Here is a 20,529-nt window from a genome sequence, read left to right as displayed (position 1 = left end):
AGCAATGTGCTTGGGAGCTGGTTTCTGGAGCACAACCATCCTTGGCTGTGCTCAATAGATTGCCAACCGCAATGGACCTCCTGGATGGTGGAACCGTGGTAGCTCTGAAACTCTAACCTCACTGACACCAGATACTTCTGATTGTTTCCAGTTGACATATCCTTTTAACAGCATCCAAAGTAGTTTTGGTCTGACTAATCCAAGAATGCATGAATATTTTACAAATGAAAGCTTCATCATTATTTTAAAATACTTTCTCGAAAACAGTTCAACTGGATTAAAAATCCATTTGCCTTATCACACTCAATTTCTCCATTGCATCTGTCAATTAAAAAGAAAGAGAATGATCTGTTGGACTCTGAATATAATTTCAACCATCATACAGTTTTGAATGGTTGCAAATTTTATCACCTATTTGTGCAAAGTTTCTCATGAATAGTAGCAATATTAGTTTTCTACATATAAATATGACCATGCATGGCTTATAACATATACCCATGCTCTTATGAATCCCAAATAGGTTTTTCTTGATGTAAACTAATGTCTGCAAGGTTGTGCTACCTCTGGAGGTTCTCAAGGAGACTCCACTGTCTTCTCTGGTTTTGGGAGGACATTGGCATTCCTTGGCTCATGGCCCTTCATGACATCGCCTTTTCTCCCCCTGCTTCCACCATCCCACTGCCTTCTTCCTGTCTTCAAATCTTCTCTGCCTATATTTTATGAGTGACTTGTGGTTACATTTATGGTCCACCCAGACGGTCCAAGATAATTTCTCCATCTGAATATCTCTAATCACATTTGCAAAATTCCTGCTACCATAAAGGATGACATTCACAAGTTCCAGTGGTTAGAAAATAGATGTCTTGCTTTTTTTCCTTGCCAATAATGCTCTCACAAACATGATGAAAGTTCCTAAGACCCGCCAGATGTTCTGTAAGAAATGTGGCAAACACCAACCCCATAAAGTGACACAGTACAAGAAAGGCAAGGATTCTCTGTATGCACAGGGAAAGAGGCAGTATGACAAGAAACAGAATGGCTATGGTGGGCAGACTAAGCCAATTTTCAGGAAAAAGGCTAAAACTACAAAGAAGATTGTGCTGAGGCTTGAGTATGTTGAGCCTAACTGCAGATCTAAGAGAATGCTGGCTATTAAGAGATGCAAGCATTTTGAACTAGGAGGAGATAAGAAGAGAAAGGACCAAGTGATGCAGTTCTAAGCTTCATTGTTTGTTTTGTTATGAAAATAACAAAATGTTGAGGTTATCTTCACTTAAAAAAAAAGAAAATAGATATCTTTGGAGATTGTTATTTAGCCTACCATAGTGACAACCAAAAATTTGAAAAGGTTATTATTGGAAAACTTGATCAGAAACTATGTGTAACTAACTATTCAAGCATAAAATCAGATTAAAAAGGGTTATGTTCCTTCAGACAGGTTCAAATTTCCCATTTATATACTTGAAAAGATTTTACCTTAGAGTTTTATATAAATTTAATATTTTCTTTATTACTTTGCATTCATTTTTATTTTCATAACATTATATACATTTACAAAGCAAATAATTCTTTAAAAAAATTTTAGATGTTGATGGACCTTTATTTTATTCATTTATTTATATGCAGTGCTGAGAACTGAACCCAGTGCCTCACACATGGTAGGCAAGTGCTCTACCACTGAGCCACAACCCCAGCCCCATAAAGCAAATAATTCTTTATGTGCCCAATATAAATGTCCAAAAATTCTCTCTAAGTTATCCCAATATGCTATATAAATTTTATAATTTATTCTCTGAGTCATAATGATGAAAAGGTTAGGAAACATAGCTTTACAAGTTTAGAAAACTAGTAGAAATGCAGAAAAGAAAAACTGGAGGTGTGAACTAAGTCCTTATCTATTATGATAGGAAGCCAAAATATAATGCCTAAAATCAAGAAACCAAAGAAATGTAATTTAAGAAGCATAATGCAATATAAACGTTTAGAAATATAGCAGTAACTATCAGATGAAAAATGGTTGCCTCTAGGGTATAGGTTTGAAATAAAGACAAGCAGGGCAGGAGAATACTGCTCTTCATTATGTGCAGTTTGGTATTACTGTATTTGGATTTTTTTTAAAAAAAGATATGTACCTCTAGTGAAATTAAAAAATTAAAATTTAATATAAAATGACACCAGAACTTGATGTTAATATATCACATTTTTTTCCTGTGGTCTTTTCTCTCTATATAACATTCTTCTTCTTTTTCATTCTAAAGAGGAAACACCATTACTTTTTATTTTCTAATCATATTTCTCATTTAATGACATATAATTACTTAATTATCTAAGCTTCATCCAAAGAACAGTACTGAGAATCTTCTCTGTAATATTTAGTTATGGTGGTAGGTATAAAATGCTTAAAATGAATTCCCTAAGACTAAGTTAGGAAATAGAAATTCTTTATCCTTTGCTTCCCAGTGGCAGGAAACTTAATAAGCTAGACCAGCGGCAGAGATATTTGGAAAACTATCAAAAGTCATTTGATGGAAAGCACAACAGGGAATCTTGAATATAGTTGAAAGAAGAGGAAAAAATAGGATTAAACTGAAATCTCGTCTATTTCACAGCTCTTCTCTATGAGGATTTCAAAGTCAATAATAAGTAACCTCATTATCTGTACATATATCACTACAGTAAAGTAGAATATTTGTTCTGTCTTAGGACTTTAGTAAGATATGTGTTATTTCTTATTGAGTTTTCTTTTTATATTTCTAAACTGTGTTCACATAATGATCCATGCTTATTAAAAAGTATATAATATGTTTTTTATGTTTATTTCTGGCCTAGTCACTGAAGTAAAATAATTCTCTGCCTCTATAATCAGAAGGGGATCTGAAGGTATAGTGTGGCACATGGCTGAAATAAAACAATGGCATCACTACTTCTCACCAACACTGTCCCCTGGAGAACATGCAGGACAGAACCACCAGAAGACATAGCAAGGACCTGCCTTCTTCAATTCTTTTTTTTTAAGAGAGTGTGAGAGACAGAGAGAGAAGGAGTGAGAGAATTTTTTAATATCCATTTTTTAGTTTTCGGCGGGCACAACATCTCTGTTTGTATGTGGTGCTGAGGATCGAACCCGGGCAGCACGCATGCCAGGCAAGCGCGCTACCGCTTGAGCCACATCCCCAGCCCCCTTCTTCAACTCTTAAAGGAAAACCTAGAGGGAAATTATTGATAAATGTGAATGAGATAATGTGTATTGTGGTTAAACTGCATTCTTTTGAGCCTAATGACTTAAAACCACTGAGAAGAAAGGCTTATCAACTCTTCAGATAGCTATCAGTAATATGAAATAACTCCTTTTTTTTAAAGCAACTCAGTTTGAAATAATTGATACTGTTTTGATATAAAAGTTATATAACTCTCAAATATAATTTAAAAATCACACTGTGAACAAATGGAAGGACATGTCACAATTTAAATTCAAAACTTGTTTCAGCAAACTTCCTGATTCATTACCAACAGGGTGTTGGCAACAGGAAAGAATGTAGTCTTTCTCTTCCTCAAGTATTTGGAAACCCCATTCATTTTTAGATTACTTGTTCATCAGCAGTCCATCTCATAGGTATAATTTGGTATCTTTTACAGTAAGCCCTGTTTGGTTACCTTTTGATTCAAGCAGAGTGCCCTATTGTTAAATCTAGTCAGTAACTGGCATCTGCTGACAAAACAGTAGTCCCTTTTGCTTCTTTCATGTGGGTGGCCTAGGATTTTAGATGGAGTCAATATTGAGTGTGGGCAGCAGTCCAGTAGATAATTGTTGCCTGGTCTCTTGGCGCAACACTTTGGGCATGACATAGAAAATTTTATGTCTATGACATGTTTCCTCAAAAAAAATAATGTACTATTTTATTTTCTTGAGAGGATAGGGAAGGGTAGTTAAGAAAAAAATAAAAGATCACACACATTGCTGACTTGTATACTTATTTCATATTTTAGCAATTTCTAAACCACCTCTTACTAGATAATGCTAAAGGTGGAGAGTTAGCAAAACTTACTGTAAAGTCACCAAGGCATTGTATTTGCTGTTATTATTGTATTCTTATACTTTGGACTAGGTTTAAATTCTGGGAGGAAATAACTGAAACTTAAAAATCTTTTCCTCCAAAAATGTTTTATTTATGGTTCCCAGAGAGTAAAGAGCAGGATACAATACTGTGAGTTAAAAAGATTTAGTGGCACTAAAATGGTCATTCAATATATACTAATGGATTGCTTGCTGTGTGCCACTATGTCTAGCACTAAATCTAAACAGGCACAAAAAAAGAATGCTCAGAAATATGGCAGCAGATATTGTTTTCTTGTTGTTGATAGAAAGTTCTTATCTAGAGAAAAGGAAAAAGATATGGTGAGGTTATATTACATCCCAGGACACTAGACTGGTTAAACCAATCTGAATTTTCTCATGTTTCTATGGGGAAGTAGAAAGAGGAATGAAGAAAATTAGAGGCAGAATTTATATCATCCTTGGATGGTAGCATATGGTCGAGAAAAATTGGCTTGCAGGCTTCTTTTTAGTTTGCAATCCATCTCATTCCAACTCCTTATCCCTGCTCACATACTTCTTCCTAGCCTTCCATTTTCATCCTTCTTGAGATTGTCCCTCCCAAGGTTTCTGCAAAGGTTTGTACCCTGTAGGGATATTACATAATAGTATATATGAAAAAAAATTAAAAACACATACAGAGAGACATACCCAGAGTAGGTAATTTTTCAGGGGCTGAATTGTATGAGGAGAAATAGGCAATTGCCTTTAAGCATGCCATGGCTCCATGGTCTTGAAGAATTAGTTCTCTGGGGGGGGTAGGAAGCTGTTTTACAAAGACTTCAAGGGTTCTAAATTTAAGTCTCTGTATAAAGAAATTCCATTAGCAGGACATTATTTGAAAGTAATATTTGGGAATATGGCTTCTAGAGAGCGACTTCTCTTAGTGTTTATAAACACTAAAAATGAATAGCTCCTTTTTTGGGGATTTCTTGAGGCATTAATATACAACATCCTTTGGTACTATATCTTGATATATAATCACTCATAAATCAAGATGTCATTCTTGGGAATTACTAAGCACTTTTGCTGCCATTAAAAACTATTTCCTTTCCCGTAATCATCAGTGAAGGTAGAAAACAATTGATCATTCGTAACCCTTGTATATTAAGAGACTCTTCATTGTCCCTTATGGGGACAATAGGCTAAGTAACCCTTGGGGGGGATCCTTAATTTTTGGTAGTATTTGATTCTTAATTGATAAATGCAGTTCATTCAGGGCTGGAATAATTTCTGTACTATTAACAAAAGACGTAGAAATTCTAAGACGTCTCCAATGCTGTTAGTAAGTTGTAGTTTAGATACTTCTCTGGTCTCATTTGGGGGTAATTAGTTTTATAACTGAGAGATTCTGGATGTACTCTCTTTGGATTCCTCATTAAGAAACACAGTACTGGGGCTGGGGATGTGGCTCAAGCGGTAGCATGCTTGCCTGGCATATGTGCGGCCAGGGTTTGATCCTCAGCACCACAAAGAAAGATGTTGTGTCCGCCGAAAACTAAAAAATAAATATTAAAATTCTCTCTCTCTCTCCCCCTCCCTCTTTCTCTTTAAAAAAAAAAATCTAAAAAAAAAAAAAAAAAAAAAAGAAAAGAAACAGTACCAATGCTCACTGGTCTTTTGTGTTGTTTTAAGAACATTTCCATATGAATGTGTGGAACTAAAAAAAAATTATAAAGTTCCTTTGTTTAGAGAATGAATCATTTAAAATTTCTCACTTTACCATTGTTGAATAATGTTGCCCAAAGTCTTAGATTCTTTTGGAAGTACTTGATTTATTGGAGACACTTAACCCCACACGTAGGTGGGGTTAGTAATACCAGGTGTGATTTGGAGCTCCCTATCACAGTCCCCAGGCTAGAGTCAACATTCCATTGTTTAACATTCTCTTTGAGGACTTCAAGGATCTACCAAAAGGAAAGCATCTCTTTTGATGATAACTTGAGCCATTTCCACATTGATCAGAAAAGTAAAGGCCTATTACAACACAAATCTCCACAAGGATAGGATGGGGCAAGGGAGATAGTAGTGATCCTGGTGAGGGAGCCTTGACTCCTAAAGCCCTGCTCTTGTTAGGCCACACACATCCCGCTGCTTATTTCTGAACGCATCTTCACCCTTCTCAAACCAGACGCGTTGAGTAGAGTTAGGGTCTAAAGAGAAGGTTCAGGGCTCTCGGTTTGAGAAGCTGCTTTGGCAAGTTCTAGCTCCGTCCTCCCAGGTTTCTTCAATTCTTGGTAAGGAGGGGCATTTTTTACTAACTGAAAAAAATATCCTCTGGTGCTTACGTTCTCTCCTTTGCTGAAGTATACGTAGAAGACAGGAAGTGTTACTGGGCAAATAGCCTTTGCCCTACCACTACTACAGGCGCGGCTTCCACGCGCGGGATTCCCGCGCCCGCTACAGCGCCCGCCCACGCTGGGCTCCCTCAGGCGGCACAGGCTGCAAATGCCCCGCCCCCTGCCACCTCCGCAAGTCTCATTGGCCAGGCCCTGCGTTAACCTCAGCTCCGGACTGGCGGCTGCGCATGTCGGTCTGCTTGGTAGGTACATTTCCGCATTGAGGGGGGCTGCTGTGAATGGAGGGGGAGGGGAGGTGTTTGGGAGAAAGTGGGGGTTTTGGGTGCCGGGATCCCGCAGTCGGGTGGGTAAAGGGGGTCATCAACTGGGCTGCGATTGCTAGCGAAGGACCCAAGGTGTGCATGTGTGAGGGAAAAGAGGGAGAGAGAAGGGTGCCTCAGAGGTGACATTCAGCCTGCGAGTCTTCTTCCCGGGGCGCCATAAACGCCCCCAATTTCCCAGCGGCTGAAGGAAGACGGGAAGGTGGGTCTTGCTGGCGGCTGGGGAAGGGGCGGAGTTGGACTTCTGTTGACCCCCGGGGGGATGTGCGTTTCCCTCTCCGAGAGGTGTAGAACCCAGTTCCTCATCCGCTGTGTGGTCCCCGAGGCCGAATTCGGGAAAAGAATATGCAGGAAGGGTGGGGGGCCTTCCCTGGGGAGTCCCAGGCGGGTGCACAGGTCGCCGCTAGCCCGGGGTCTCTTAGTGTCCTGGGGGGAGGGACGGCGTAGCCTTCTGTCTCCCTGGAAAAAAGCCGCAGCCGCTTTTGCTGCTCCGGGCGAGAAGGCGGATACCGAGAGGCCCGGGTCACTTGGCTTGCCCGAGTGCGGAATTCACAGCGCCTCCTGGTCCCAGGATATTTATGGGCTGGTAAAAATGGTTGCATCGCCCGGTTTGCCGGCCTCACGCGCCTCCCTGACCCTTGCTCGGGCCGGAGCCACTGTTGGCTAAGATTTTCCGGGGAACCCGCCAGTGGCTGGACGGTGGCGCTGGGGAGGGGGCCCGCGGGGGCGCGGCCCTTGGTGTCTGCTGCAGTCCAGCCCCAGAGGGCGTGGGGACCGAGGGGCGGTGAAATAGCTGCTCTGGGTCCGCCTCTTTCATTGATGAAATTTAAGTTCGTGTGGTTTTTACCTTTTCCGGGAGTCTCCAGCTGGCCCTGGTTTGTGTCAGGAGCGCAGTGTAGCCAGGAGTTCTAGGCAGACTCCGTCGCACCAAGTTTCCGTCTTTTGGAATTGGGGAAGGGTTTTTTTTTTTTTTAACCGCTTTGAATGAATACTCCCTTAAGTATCCAAACATTCGAGGAGCAAGAACACGTCGGTTGGTAAAAGCAGGGGAGGAGGAAGAGAGACCTGCCCTATAGCGAGACTCCTCTAGAAATTAAAAAAAAATATATAAGCCAGAATATTTTAATAAAACCTTAAAATGTCGAGATTTGTACAAGGTAAGGCATGTTGCTTCTTATCTCCCGGGTTGCTTCAGTCGAATATGGGTACTAGCAATCGGGAGGTTGGTGGGTGGAACTGTTCATTTGAGATACCATTTGCCAGAACCTTTTCGGTAAATTGACATCTGAGCTTCCTTGAGCAGTTAGCTGGGTTGGCGGTTCAGATACGTATACTATGCCCCGGTGCCTTCTTGGGTTTAGTTCTGCCTCCCTGAAATCAGGTTAGTAGTACTCTGGCTCCCCGGATTGTGACCGCAAATGATTTAAAACAGGATTTCGTTCGCTGTTCTCTCTTCCTCGTTCTTTTGGGGGGTCGATGTCAAGGTAACTGTGTATGGGGCGGAAGGGAAGGGGAACTTGGAGGGTGGGGGGAAGCAGGTGTGTTTTCCAGGACTTGAGAAAGCTTTAGTGTTCCTTGCTTCTGCTGTTTGTGTGTACGTGGGTTGAGTCTCAGATTCATTTATTGCGAAACCGGGAGTAGCCCATAGAAGCTGGAGGTCATTTCAGCTGGAGAAATGACTTTGCTGCATTGCTGTGTTTATTTTTTCCTTCTTTGAAATAAGAAAAGATTATTAAGATTTCTTTGAAATTTGAAAATTGCCCTCTAAATCACATGTATATTAAAGCGTTAGAAAATGCCCATCAGCTGAGCTGAGCATACTTGTTCATGTGATTATATGTGTGTGGTGTACACGTTGAACTTAATGCTGCTTTAAACCTCTTTCACCAATTTGTAGTATAGGATTTGCCTTCTGGTATGCAAGTAAACCCTTTCTTTGCAGACCCCAGCTGGTGAAAGCATCAGCCATCTTGCTGAACATAGCTAGTAAAGTTCAGAGTCACTTAATATGATTCTCAACAAATGTCCATGTACTTTATTTAAAAAGTTGTGGTATTAATGTCCATCATTTGGCCCTGGAAATAAAAATTCCCTAGTGAGTTCTACATCACTTTATTAACTCTTATTTTCAGTTTTGGGTAATAGATTAAGAGAATCTGTGTTATGGAAACAGATGGGACCTGTGCCTGCCTTCAGCACCAAACTCGGAAATGTCACTTATCATTAGACTTTCAAATTCATATTATACCTTATATGTGGTGAGAAATGCTTCTTTATGTTCTGATTGAATAATTGTCTTATTCGAGATTAGAAAAGCAGAGATAACTTAGAAACTTTTACTGGTTTGTAACAGTGACAGTATTCAATACCGTAAACTCAGTGTTTTAAGCAAGAACGCTAGGAAAAAGACAAGTCCCTTCTCTTTAAAAGTTAGGAATATAGGCTGGGGCTGAAGTCTCTGGCAGAGCGCTTACCTGGCATGTGTGAGGCACTGGGTTCGATCGATCCTCAGCACCACATAAAAATAAACAAAGGCATTCTGTCCATCTATAACTACAAAAGAAATTTTTAAAAATTATTTTTTAAGAAAGGAATATCATTAAACTCAAGATATTCCATATATTTTAAAATAGCTTGCAAAATCAGTATACTGTAATGACCTTTGCTCTTAAGGCTAACTGTTCTTAAATTCTAAATCAAGAGGTAATACCTAACAGTGGCTGTGTGTATCTGTCATTGCTTTGTCATCCACCTTTTAAAAATAAGCTTTTTACTTTGGATTTTGTCTACATCTATAGAATAGTTGTACATTGGTCAGTTAAACTAAGAAATTAACATACATGCATTACTACTAACTAAACTGTAGGCTTCATTCAGGTTACTGTTCCTATGATTCAGTCCAAGATACCACATTGCATTTATTTGTCATTCACTTTTACCTTAAATGGTAGTTACCTTTTTTTTTTTTTAATAATTTTTTAATTTTTATTTTTTGGGTACTGGAGTTTGAATTCATGGATACTCAACCACTGAGCCACATCCCCAGCCCTATTTTGTATTTTATTTAGAGATAGGGTCTCACTGAGTTGCTTAGCACCTAGTTTTTGCTGAGGCTGGCTTTGAACTTGGCAGTCCTCCTGCCTCAGCCTTCTGAGCCACTGGGAGTACAAGTGTGTGCCACCGCACCCGGCACCTTTTTATTTTTTATTTATAACAGTATATAAATAAGTATATATATATAATTTATATATAATAAATATATAAAATAAGTATATTTTTCAGTAAGAGGAAAGTTAAAAAAAATTTTTTTTAAGTTGTAGATAGACACAATACCTTTATTTTTTAAGTGGTGCTGAGAATTGATTCCAGTGCCTCACACATGCTAGGTGAGTGCTCTATCATTGAGCCACAATCCCAGTCCTGGTAGTAAGTTACCTTTTTAACTGGCAGTTTTGTTTTAAAAAAAAATGACCCCTATTTACTTTTTAAACATGATTGTGCCCCTGTTTACTGTTTAAATTTTGTGCTTCAGGTGTGAGTCTTCTGTATGTTTAACTGCTGCTGTTATAAATGATACCCTAATTGGCTAATTGCACAGTGTCTTCACACATCAGTAGTCAGGTGTCAGGGTTTGGGATTTTTGGTTTTGAATTTTTGAAAAGCAAATCAAATTCTTTGATTTTTGTGTAAAACTTTCTGCTTATTGGTACTTAAGTGTGTGTAACTTCATTGGGGAAATAATGTTAGACCCCTAACTACTTGCGTATTTTGTCTCATCTAAATTTAAGTGCCCTAAGATATAGATTTTTTTTTTATCACCACTTTATAGCTGATGAAAGTTACTTGTTGTGTCCAAAGTTCACAGTTAGTAAGAAGAACTGAAATTTTCATATGAATGTATCTAAAACCCTTGTCCTTTCCAATATCTTATTTTGTTGCTTCTTACATTAAAAACTATAGAAATGGCCTGTTTCTCCAATTAGACATTTGTTTTCTGTCAGCAAAGATAATTTTATATAGTTTGGGGGAATATAGTGTCTAATGAGTAGTGGATGCTCTAGAAGAATTTGTTGTAGGTAATAAACAAGAAACATACAACTCAATACTTCCCATTACTACTTAGGAGGTTAGCTTACATTTTTGGTTGTACTTTTATAACACCTCAGATTACATAAATGGTGAGAAAGAGATAAGTGTATGGACTTAGGTTTGAGTCCTATTACTAACAGGTGATCTTTGACAGAACTTTTCTGAACTCCAGTTTCTACTTACATAAAAAATGGGTATTGGACTTGGAGTATAGCTCAGTGGTAGAGCACATGTTCAGCATGCTCAAGTTACTGGGTTCAATCCCCAGCACCAAAAACAAACACTGGATATTGATTATGCAAATGTGCTAGGCACATTAGTTGGCTAGGGAATTCTTTTTTCCCTAAAAAGATGATGGTGGCCTATCAGCATTGCTACCAGATTATGACCACCTGTCATCAGCAGAAATAAACAGTATTGCAGGTATGACAACTCTTTATTTTCCTATTCCAGGTTCATTGTTCAGGTCTGGGCACTTAGGAGTTGATATGTTTAGAAAGAAAGAAAGAAAAAGTGCAGGGGTAGGTAGAGGTGGATAGGGTAAAGCTTGGAGAGTGTCATTTCAAGTTGGTGAGAGTTTTATTTCAATCTAGTCAACCAAAAATTTAGTGCTATGTGCAGTACACTGTATTGGAATTTCTGGTGTATCCTCATGGTGGGCAATTGAAAAATTTATCTCATCTGAATATTATTAACTATGTGTTGTGTACATGTGTTTTTAAATATCATAGAGCATGAAATTGCTGTGCTTGGCTTAAATCTTTTCCTCTAAATCCAGGCAATGTACTTTATGGGAAAGTTGCACATTTCTATCTTTAAGCACTTTGACCATAAGCTGTTAGCTGGAAATGTTCAGTTAATAAAAATTCTTAATGTTGATAGGCAGGAGAGCCCCAAGTATTTTATTCTTTGGCCATCTTACCAAGTTTGTGTTTCTCAGATTCCTAAGGTTCTTTCTCACAGGAAGACCCTTCTTTACTGGATCTGCTGAATAATTCCTAGTTAGTGTATTCTGTCTTCAAGTCACTCTTTGCCTGCCAGCTCCAGTTTTTTCCTGTCCCAGGGATTGTTGTAGGGCCTCCAGTTATTCTAAATAAATGTGAGCAATATCTCTTTTCTAGCTTGTGCCATTCAGAGGTACTGGAGGTCATCAGTAGTTGTGGCTTTTTGCCAGGTTTGTTAGTGGGTGCCATTTGCAATTTTACTTTTAAAAAGTTCTGAGAGTTATATCCCCATATTTTTAAACTTATAGTGAAGGAATTAATGTTGTCTAGCTAGCTCATGCCATATTATGTACTGTATTATAACTGTAATACTAGAGGCATTTTAAAAAACTATTTTGAAGTACCATTATCTGTATAAGTTCTGTAAAATGTCTCTTATTGTTCTGAAATTAAGGTACTTTCCTATATTTCAGGGAAAGCCATCTCAGTACCTCTGGGTCACTTAAAAAATATTTAAAGCCTATTAACTGTCCCATTTGTTGGAATTCTTTTTGTGATTCTTTTGGTAATTCCTGCTTGGTAGATGGCAGCTATCCAGGGAAGATTACTGAGCTAATTATAACTGGAAGGGGCTCAGATGAATACAAGGATGAGAAGTATTTGGGGGCCTGATTGTTGAAGTCAGGCCTTGGCCTGGTTCTTCTCAAATCCTAAAACCAAATTTAGCCTATTGCTGATTTTTTAATGACTAGGACACTTTTAATTCAGGGGGATTGTGGCATGGATTTGAGTCAGGACTAGCACCAGCAAAGTAATAACTAAGACATACCCATCAATTTTTGAAGTTGTAGTTCAGGATTTATTATGTTGCTAGAGAAAGGAATTTAGTTCAATTCCTAGTCAGAGTTATAAATGTAAAATTAAAAGAAATTTGAAGTGAAGCATTGAGCTGATAAAAACTTTATAAACTGTTTCCATCATGGACTGTGTAGTCTTTGTGGGTAAATTTTCCTTGTTCTTACTAAGTCAGCTTTCTTCTAATAAGAGGGATGATTTTCATTTGTAAAAGCCTACTAAAGGAAAAAAAAAATAACAAGGAACATCACAGAAATAAATAGTAACTTGTTCACTTCTTGGAAGTCCATTTTTATATTGTGAAGATACATTGAGGAGTTTGGTAGTTTTTTGTTTGTTTTTAAACAATAGTACTTTATGGGACCATTCTTTCTGTTATTTTTCTTCAGAGATGAATTGTAGCAACTTTTATAATTAATTAAAGTAATGGGGTACTTAGTTTTTGTGAGGACTATTTAGTTGGCCTAATTAAAAAATGTTCTAGATGAAAAATACAAGATACCATAGTTTTCCAGTTTTCACCAAATTGTATTTGATACTTTTTGCAGAAATGTGGGTATTATGAGTTCTCTGAAAGACTTATTAATTACTGAAAAGTTAATATATAAACCAATACTTGAAAGTTAAAACTCTCACCTTTGAAAATGAGAGTTAGCTATACTATCTTTCTATAAGCTGTTGATTCTGATATTATTTATATCATTGGAGAAAAGGGTATTTATATCATTGCATTTATACCATTGGAGTAAATTCCAACAATATTAAAAAAACACAAACTTTTATGGGAGGTTCTTTGAGGGTTTGGAATTTAATATGGGCTTAGAAATGTGATTTATTTACTACCGTTTTGATTGCTTTGGATTCTTTAGACACTGGAAGTTTTCTAAAGACTGTTGCCCTTTTTATATAACCTATAATTTCCTCCCTAAAATATCTTATTTTGAACTTGCAGTAATACTGTTGGAGTTGTGGACATCTTGGTCATAGTAATTTGGTGAATGGCCCTGGGCATAGTGACTATTAATTGAAACCATATTTTTTAGATCTCTAAAATTCTACTGGGCATGTATCTTTCTATTAATAACTTATTAAGTTCTTGGGATATTGGCTTCCTGAGCTATTGAAAGAAGATTAAACTTTGTTTTTTGATTAGGCACCTTTTATGGAAAGGAAATAATACTCCATTTAAAAACTGTTTCCCAGTACTCTTGATTGGTGATGCAGGCATCTCCTTTAGTTTGTTGTAAAGAATTGTCTGGGACTCAAATTCTGCCTCTGCCAATAGTTCCATTGTTTATTTTTCTCAGTCATTGCCAAAAGATATTGATTGTGCCCCCAAACCATTTTGACAATTAAGGATTGTTTTTGAGAACCATGGAGAAGTTGGCTGTGTTATATAAGTTAACTTACATGAACAACACAATGTTTCATTTTCCCCAAAACATTTCTAGATTTTTTTGTTAGTTTTTCCTATGTAAGTCAAGAGAGTTTTCCTGTTTCTCTTTGAGTTCACTTTTATCTTAAAATAAAAAAATCCATTATATTCATGGACCTGAAATAGTCATAATGTGCTTAGTCTACTTTTTCACTTGCTAGTCATCAAATTGTAGAAGACTATTTTATTTTTTTAATATTTTTATTTTAGATGTTGATGGACCTTTATTTTTATTCATTTATTTATATGCGGTGCTAAGAATGGAACCCAGTGCCTAACACATGCTAGGCAAGTGCTCTACCATTGAGCCACAACTCCAGCCCCTAGAACACTATTTTAGTGGTCATGTTTTTTAACACTAGCTTCACTTGCTCCTTGGTCACAACGACCTGCAGACAAAGTAATTGAGTTTGTTTTCTCTAGTTGCTGCCCTGGCAGAAGCTAATGTGGCATTTGGGTTATACATCTGCTTAGAATTTTAAAACTTCCAAAGAGTATAGGCAAATGGAATAACAAAGATATATGCACTATTTTGGATTCACTTGTGCCAATGGTGAAATACTTAGCCTTTGTAATAAAATATTTATAAAGTGCAGAAAAGCTTTTTTTTGATTTTTTTTTCTCATTGCTCAGGAAACAAAAAAAATATTTAAGGAAAATTCGAATATAAGATGCAATAAGAGAATGCTTATTCTAATTTGTGATATTAATGTCACATGGTAACTTCATGTCACATAATAACTTCACGTACTAATCATAGTTGAGTTTTCATTCAGATTTGGTGGCATACACCTGGAGGTAGTAAAGAGGAGAGACCTTCTGCCAGTAAAAGGAGAAGCAGGCGCCAGGCAACAGGGCTTGGCTTTCCAGTTTGGCACTACCACTGTTGTTCTTAGGCAAATCAGCATCTCTGGCCCCCTGTTTCTTCTTCTCCAGAATAAGAAATTGGATTCACTGACTTTAAAGCCCTTTTAAACTTAAAAGTTTTATCTAATGCACATAAATCAAGTTATAGAGCAACCGATTAATTCTTTAGTCCTTGGTGGTGATTTTATGTTGTACCTCTTTTCCTTCTCAACAAATGAGTGTGACAGTACCCTTGTTGTGACTTTCTTACCCATTGAACTTAATAATTATTTAACAAATCTCTTCTGTTTTCCAAAAGTGATATTTTCTTTATTTCTGAGATTTAAAAAATATTTTAGTTGTATATGGACATAATACCTTTATTTTTTTAAAAGAAATTGGTGCCATTTTTTTATGTGATGCTGAGTATCAAACCACTGAGCTACAACCCAGCCCCTTTTTTGAGATTTTTAAGAACTAATTCTTTTGCATGAAAGCATGGTTAGTTTTAATTATTAATGGGAAGTCTGTTTTATGTATCAGTTGTGACAGTTTTTAAAATAAGTTTTTGTTTTGGATGTTAAATAAGGTAAGCAATGTGTGATTAGCAAAAAAAAAAAAACAAAAAACAAGAAAACAAAAAAACTTGATTAGTGCATAGTTCTGCATGTTCAGTGCTATACCAGTTCTAAAAAGCCTGATATTCTATAGTTGTTGTTATCAAAAAGCATTTATTAAGCATTCATATGGAGTTTTTCTCATTTTTTTTCCTCCTGTATCTCTTTTTCAATGAGGAACTTGTTTCTCCAAAGTCCTTTGTTGAACTTATACTCTTTTTTTTTTTTTAAATTTTTTATTGTTGGTTGTTCAAAACATTACATAGTTCTTGATATATCATATTTCACCCTTTGATTCAAGTGGGTTATGAGCTCCCATTTTTACCCCATATACAGATTGCAGAATCACATCAGTTACACATCCATTGATTTACATATTGCCATACTAGTGTCTGTTGTGTTCTGCTGCCTTTCCTATCCTCTACTATCCCCCCTCCCCACCCGAACTTATACTCTTGAGGCTCACTGGCCAGAATCATATTGTGTTTCCTGCTTAAACTAATCACTAGGAGGGCTTTAGACCAACCTGGGCCTGGTGCCGTCTTTGAAACATATGGACTTTGGGGTATATAGTAGATTACAGAGTGTTGGGGCAGGAAAAAGTACAAGGAACACGGTTTCTATAAACATTAAGATAAATGGAATATAATCTTTATCAGAGCTACTCAAAGCAGAACTGACAATGTATGCTTATTTGAAATGCATATTCTCCCTACCTCACACCTACTGAGTCAGCATCTTTGGGAGCTTGCCTAGGAATCTGTGTTTTAACAAGCCCTTCAGATGTTTTGTGTGCAAATTAAAGTTTTTGGAGCACTATTCAAGAAGTCAAAAAAAAAAGTAGGAAATTGCAGCTTTTGATCATTTTTATAGCACTTTCATTAGTTTTAGTTACTGGAAAAGGTACTTCAGCTTTGCTTTTAAAGATGCCTAGATAAGGGATTTGTATTTATTTCAGTAGGCCCTGAAAATCCCATCAAATGAGGAAGAGAAGTGATTTGATGAGGATCAATACATTCTGTTATGGCACCACCAGATTAGAGCAGTAGGCAGACTGGTTAGAAATCTGTTGTACAATAGTAGACAGACTAGTGAGAAAATGTCTTTTGTCATGACCAGGAGAGTGAAAATGCTAGAGGAATTAAAGTACTAGTAATGGAAATGGAAAGCAGTGAATGGAATTGTAATGATTCAATTAGACTATTTTGGTATTTGGTTGTAATGTGTAGGGAAAGCAGGGAAGAACCAACTTTGTGACTAAGGTTCCAACCCAGGTGACTAGGAGAATGTAATTGCTGTGGATAGCAAGAAGTGAAATTTAGTTTGAATGATGAGTGGTGTTCTGGATAAACATAAAGTTGAGTTTGAGGTACCCAGCAAGGTATCCAGGTGCAAAAGATATAGAAGGTGGTAGGGAAGGTGAGCCTGGAGCTCAGGGAGAAAAGTTGGGATGAGGGGCACATATTTGAGGATCATCAATAAGAAGATTGGTGAGGGAATAACTGAGGAAAAAATAGTCTGGGGAAACTGAGACCTGGGCAGAGAGGTAAAAGAAGATGTAAGATAATATTAATATTAATAGAACTCAAAGAAGAACTTTTCTAGGGAGAATAGTTACAAATAATTGAGTTTGAAGGACTGAAGTCAGCCAAGAAGCTGATTGTAAATCTAGTTAGTATATTCCTCAAGTTTTATTCATGGCTGTTTCCAGTTGCCATTATACTTCTGAAGTGTTGTTTATTTGAATCACGAGTCATTTCCTGGTTTAAGATTAAGTTGGCTCTCTAATTCTCTGACTTCAAGTACCTCTCAGTGTGGACTTCCAAGAAAGGTTTGGGACTGATGAGACCTCATGAGTGGTGAGAAGTGGCCTGAGTGTGGCTCTACTACCTTTTGTTGATTTTAGTGTTTTTCTGTGGCTTCTCCATGGACCCGGTATCCTGCAACTAGCTTGTCAGGGTGAGAAAAGAAGTATATTGTGTATACTTCTGAGCTGCTGAAGTGCAGGGAATGAATTAAGAAACAAAAAGAATCACTTGTCAGATTGAATGTCAATGTCTCCTCTTGCTTTCTTCCAGTTTTTTCTTTCTGGGTCTTCCCCCACTCCCACCCCCGCAGTTGGAGAGCAAAAAGTCTGTGATGTTGAAATTTTAGTTCTGTGAACAAGGAAGAATTAGGAAATTTGGGGTAGGGGAGGGTAAGAAAAGGGTGGTAAAAACAATTCTTTTTTTATATGAAATTGAAGTGTGATGAAATCAACCAAGGTAATTCTAGTAAACCCAGTTTTATGTGATGGGGAGTTAGATCTGTTAAGTGAATATAAGAAGAGATTCTCCTATAAATGCTTCCGGAGGAGAGTGGTTTTTAGGAATTTTATGTCAAAAATTAGAGCCAGAGCAAGGGAAAAAATGAACAGGGTACTTTTACTCACTGTGGTAGAATGGGCTCAGGAAAAAAAAAAATCTTTCTTTTAGGGCTCCAACATTAGCCTTCTCTGTGACCTTGCATAAGTCATCTATTTTCAGCCTCAGTTTCTTCATCTGTAAAATGAGGAGGGTAGATTAGTTGCTCCCTCTCATATCTAAAAATATTTTGATTTATTCTAAGATAATAAAATGTTTGGCTTTTAATCCACTTTCTTCAGTCATGGAGAATCAATTATATTTTGCTAGGAAGTGAGGAGGGACAAAAACATTTTCTGAGGTTTGAAATCTTGAATTATTCAGGGCATTCTTTAGTTGACCTTCCCTTGGAAACAACTGTCGTAGCCAGAAGTTTAACCTGAGATGTTAAATCCAAGAAAGTTTCTAAGTTCTGTCTTTTTTTTTTTTTTTTTTTTTGCTACCAGAAATTCCAGACTTTTAAAAACGCAGGATGGGTAAGAAAGATGTAAAGGGAAATGGTTTCTCTGGTTTGTGTCCAGGTGCTTAAGATAGTTCCTCTTGTTTCTTAAGCACTCTTTGTTATTCTTTACTCTTGAATATTCTTTATTCCTTAAAAGACCTTCCTTATTCTTTAATCACTAGGAACAGAACTTCATAATAGCACTTTGCCTAGGGCAGGGGGAGTGAAACTGGAACAGAATGGGATTGAAGAGGTGACATGCTTGTTTTTTTTTGTTGTTGTTGTTATATAAGCTGATTTTATTTGTAAACAGTGTAGAAAGAATGAACTGTTATGCATTTGGTGCTTATCAAACAAATGGGAAAAATGAAGGTTAGGGATGTTTCTTAAATTTTATTCTCCCCCACCCTTACATGGGATGGGGGAGAATAAAATTTAAGAAACAAAACTGGGGATGGAACTCAGGGATGCTCTATTGCTGAGCTACATCCCCAATCCTTTTTGTTGTTTATTTGGTGACAGGGTCTTGCCAAGTTTCTTGGGCTGGCCTGGAAATTGGGATTCTCTTGCCTTAGCTATCCAGGTCAGTGGGATTATAGGCAAATGCCACCATGCCTGACTTATGTGTCTGAAGATTGAACCTGCTATGGTTGGCAAAGATCACAGATGGTATTAATGTGAGTCTTTCAGCCAGTCATTCTTTTTTAAAAATTTCTTTTAGATATACATAACAGTAGAGTGTATTTTGACATATTATACATAATGGATTATATTCTAATTAGGATACCATTCTTGTGGTTGATTATATATGATGTGGAGTTTCACTGGTGGTGTATTCATATATGAACATAGGAAAGTTATGGCTGATTCATTCTACTGTCTTTCCTATTCCCATCCCCCTTCCCATCCTTCATTCCTCTTTGTTTAATCCACTGAACTTCTATCTCCCTCCCCCATTGTGTGTTAGCATCCACATATCAGAGAGAACATTCAACTTTTGTTTTTTTTTTGGAATTGGCTGTTTCATTTAGCATGATAGTCTCCAGATCCATCCATTTATAGGCAAAAGTCATAAAGCCTTTTTTTTTTTTTTTTTTTTTTTTTTTAAATTCAGCCACCCATTTTAAGCTTGCTTGACAGTGATATAGTAAGTTCTGTGTATTTTCGCCTTAGGCCATTGTCCTGCACAGGGAGCCTCTAGAGTTGTTTTTAACTGTCCTCATTTAGACAAATCTCAAATAGCTACTTTAGTTATTTTTAAACTTTGCAGTACATTTGGTTTTATCTTGTCTGGCATATTCCCAGAGTTTAAGTAAGCTAAATGTTTCCATCACTATTTTTTAGGAATGTGACTTAATGCTGGCCTGCATCTGTAGCTTTAGCAACAAAACAGCAAGCCTATAGATGTCTTTGAGTCTAACAAAAAACCCACAGTTTAAAAATAATTGTATAGTTATTTCTTGGTTTATTTTAATTGACCTGTGACCCAGACTCAAGTGATTCATGTGTTTTTTAATATAGAAAATTTTCTTCTCTGTATTTAGATTTTTTTCTTCCAAATTATTTTACAAATATTAATATGAGAATTGACTTAGAACTGAGGAAGAGTCATCCCAGATACACATGAGCATACGGGTAGGAGACTAACATGTGACAAATTTTAAATTACCACTAAGTCTGCCTAGGGATAAACATGCATGGGTGATGTCACGTTAACTCTAGTTTTACCCATATTGTAGTAGCTTTAATTACTAGTCATAGCTTATACAAATGTGCTCATCCATTGTCATAGGTTTTTACAGATTATAACCAAATTGTTACTTGTCAAAACATATCTGTAGGTTGTTTATGGAACACACATGAAGTATAGTGCCTCTTACCTCCCAGAGAAGTTATTTATGAACCACAGTTTCTTGGGTTATGTTGGCAATTTTACTGGTATGTTTGTGATTTTCTGTTACACAGAAAACAGCTATTTTAAGGTTGAATTGTATACAGTCACCACATTTCCTTGGATTTTTTTCTCTTTGGTTTTAATATGATGAAAAATATACATAAAATATTTTTCAAGAGCCATGTTAACTATGTCATTTGTTAATGTTTTTACATATTTGGGGAAGGTAGAGGCTCTCTATTTTAAGTAAATTACCCCAGGAATTAGTAGCTTACTAATGTCTGCTCTCAAA

At 37.1% G+C, this 20,529-nt stretch overlaps 2 protein-coding genes across 7 annotated transcripts in view; both read left to right on the top strand.

Moving 5' to 3' along the window:
- Nucleotides 1-5,474, top strand: LOC124078289 (large ribosomal subunit protein eL42-like). Its single transcript, XM_046423044.2, has one exon. It carries the CDS (start codon nt 900-902, stop codon nt 1,218-1,220), a length of 321 nt encoding a protein of 106 aa, XP_046279000.1. The 5' UTR covers nt 1-899; the 3' UTR covers nt 1,221-5,474.
- Ugp2 (UDP-glucose pyrophosphorylase 2) overlaps nt 1-20,529 on the top strand; it is a 185,688-nt gene that overhangs the window by 125,642 nt on the left and 39,517 nt on the right. The window contains exon 1 of one of the 6 annotated variants that reach the window (XM_046422989.1): nt 6,527-6,635. The exons of 2 other annotated variants lie outside the window; for them this stretch is intronic. In XM_046422989.1, coding sequence (XP_046278945.1) covers nt 6,542-6,635 — 94 coding nt within the window. In that variant the 5' untranslated portion in view covers nt 6,527-6,541. Of the gene's footprint in view, nt 1-6,526; nt 6,636-6,718; nt 6,916-7,578; nt 7,871-8,033; nt 8,095-20,529 lie in introns of those variants that run through there. 3 more of the 6 variants (XM_046423022.2, XM_046423013.2, XM_046422996.1) reach the window with 3 other exon arrangements.

Source organism: Marmota monax, unplaced genomic scaffold, assembly GCF_021218885.2.
Source record: "Marmota monax isolate L192 unplaced genomic scaffold, Marmota_monax_Labrador192_F-V1.1 WCK01_AAM20220418_F8-fsc00015, whole genome shotgun sequence".
Lineage (NCBI taxonomy): Eukaryota > Metazoa > Chordata > Mammalia > Rodentia > Sciuridae > Marmota > Marmota monax.
The sequence above is the reverse complement of the archived record's forward strand: the minus strand, read 5'-3'. Positions and strand labels throughout refer to the sequence as shown.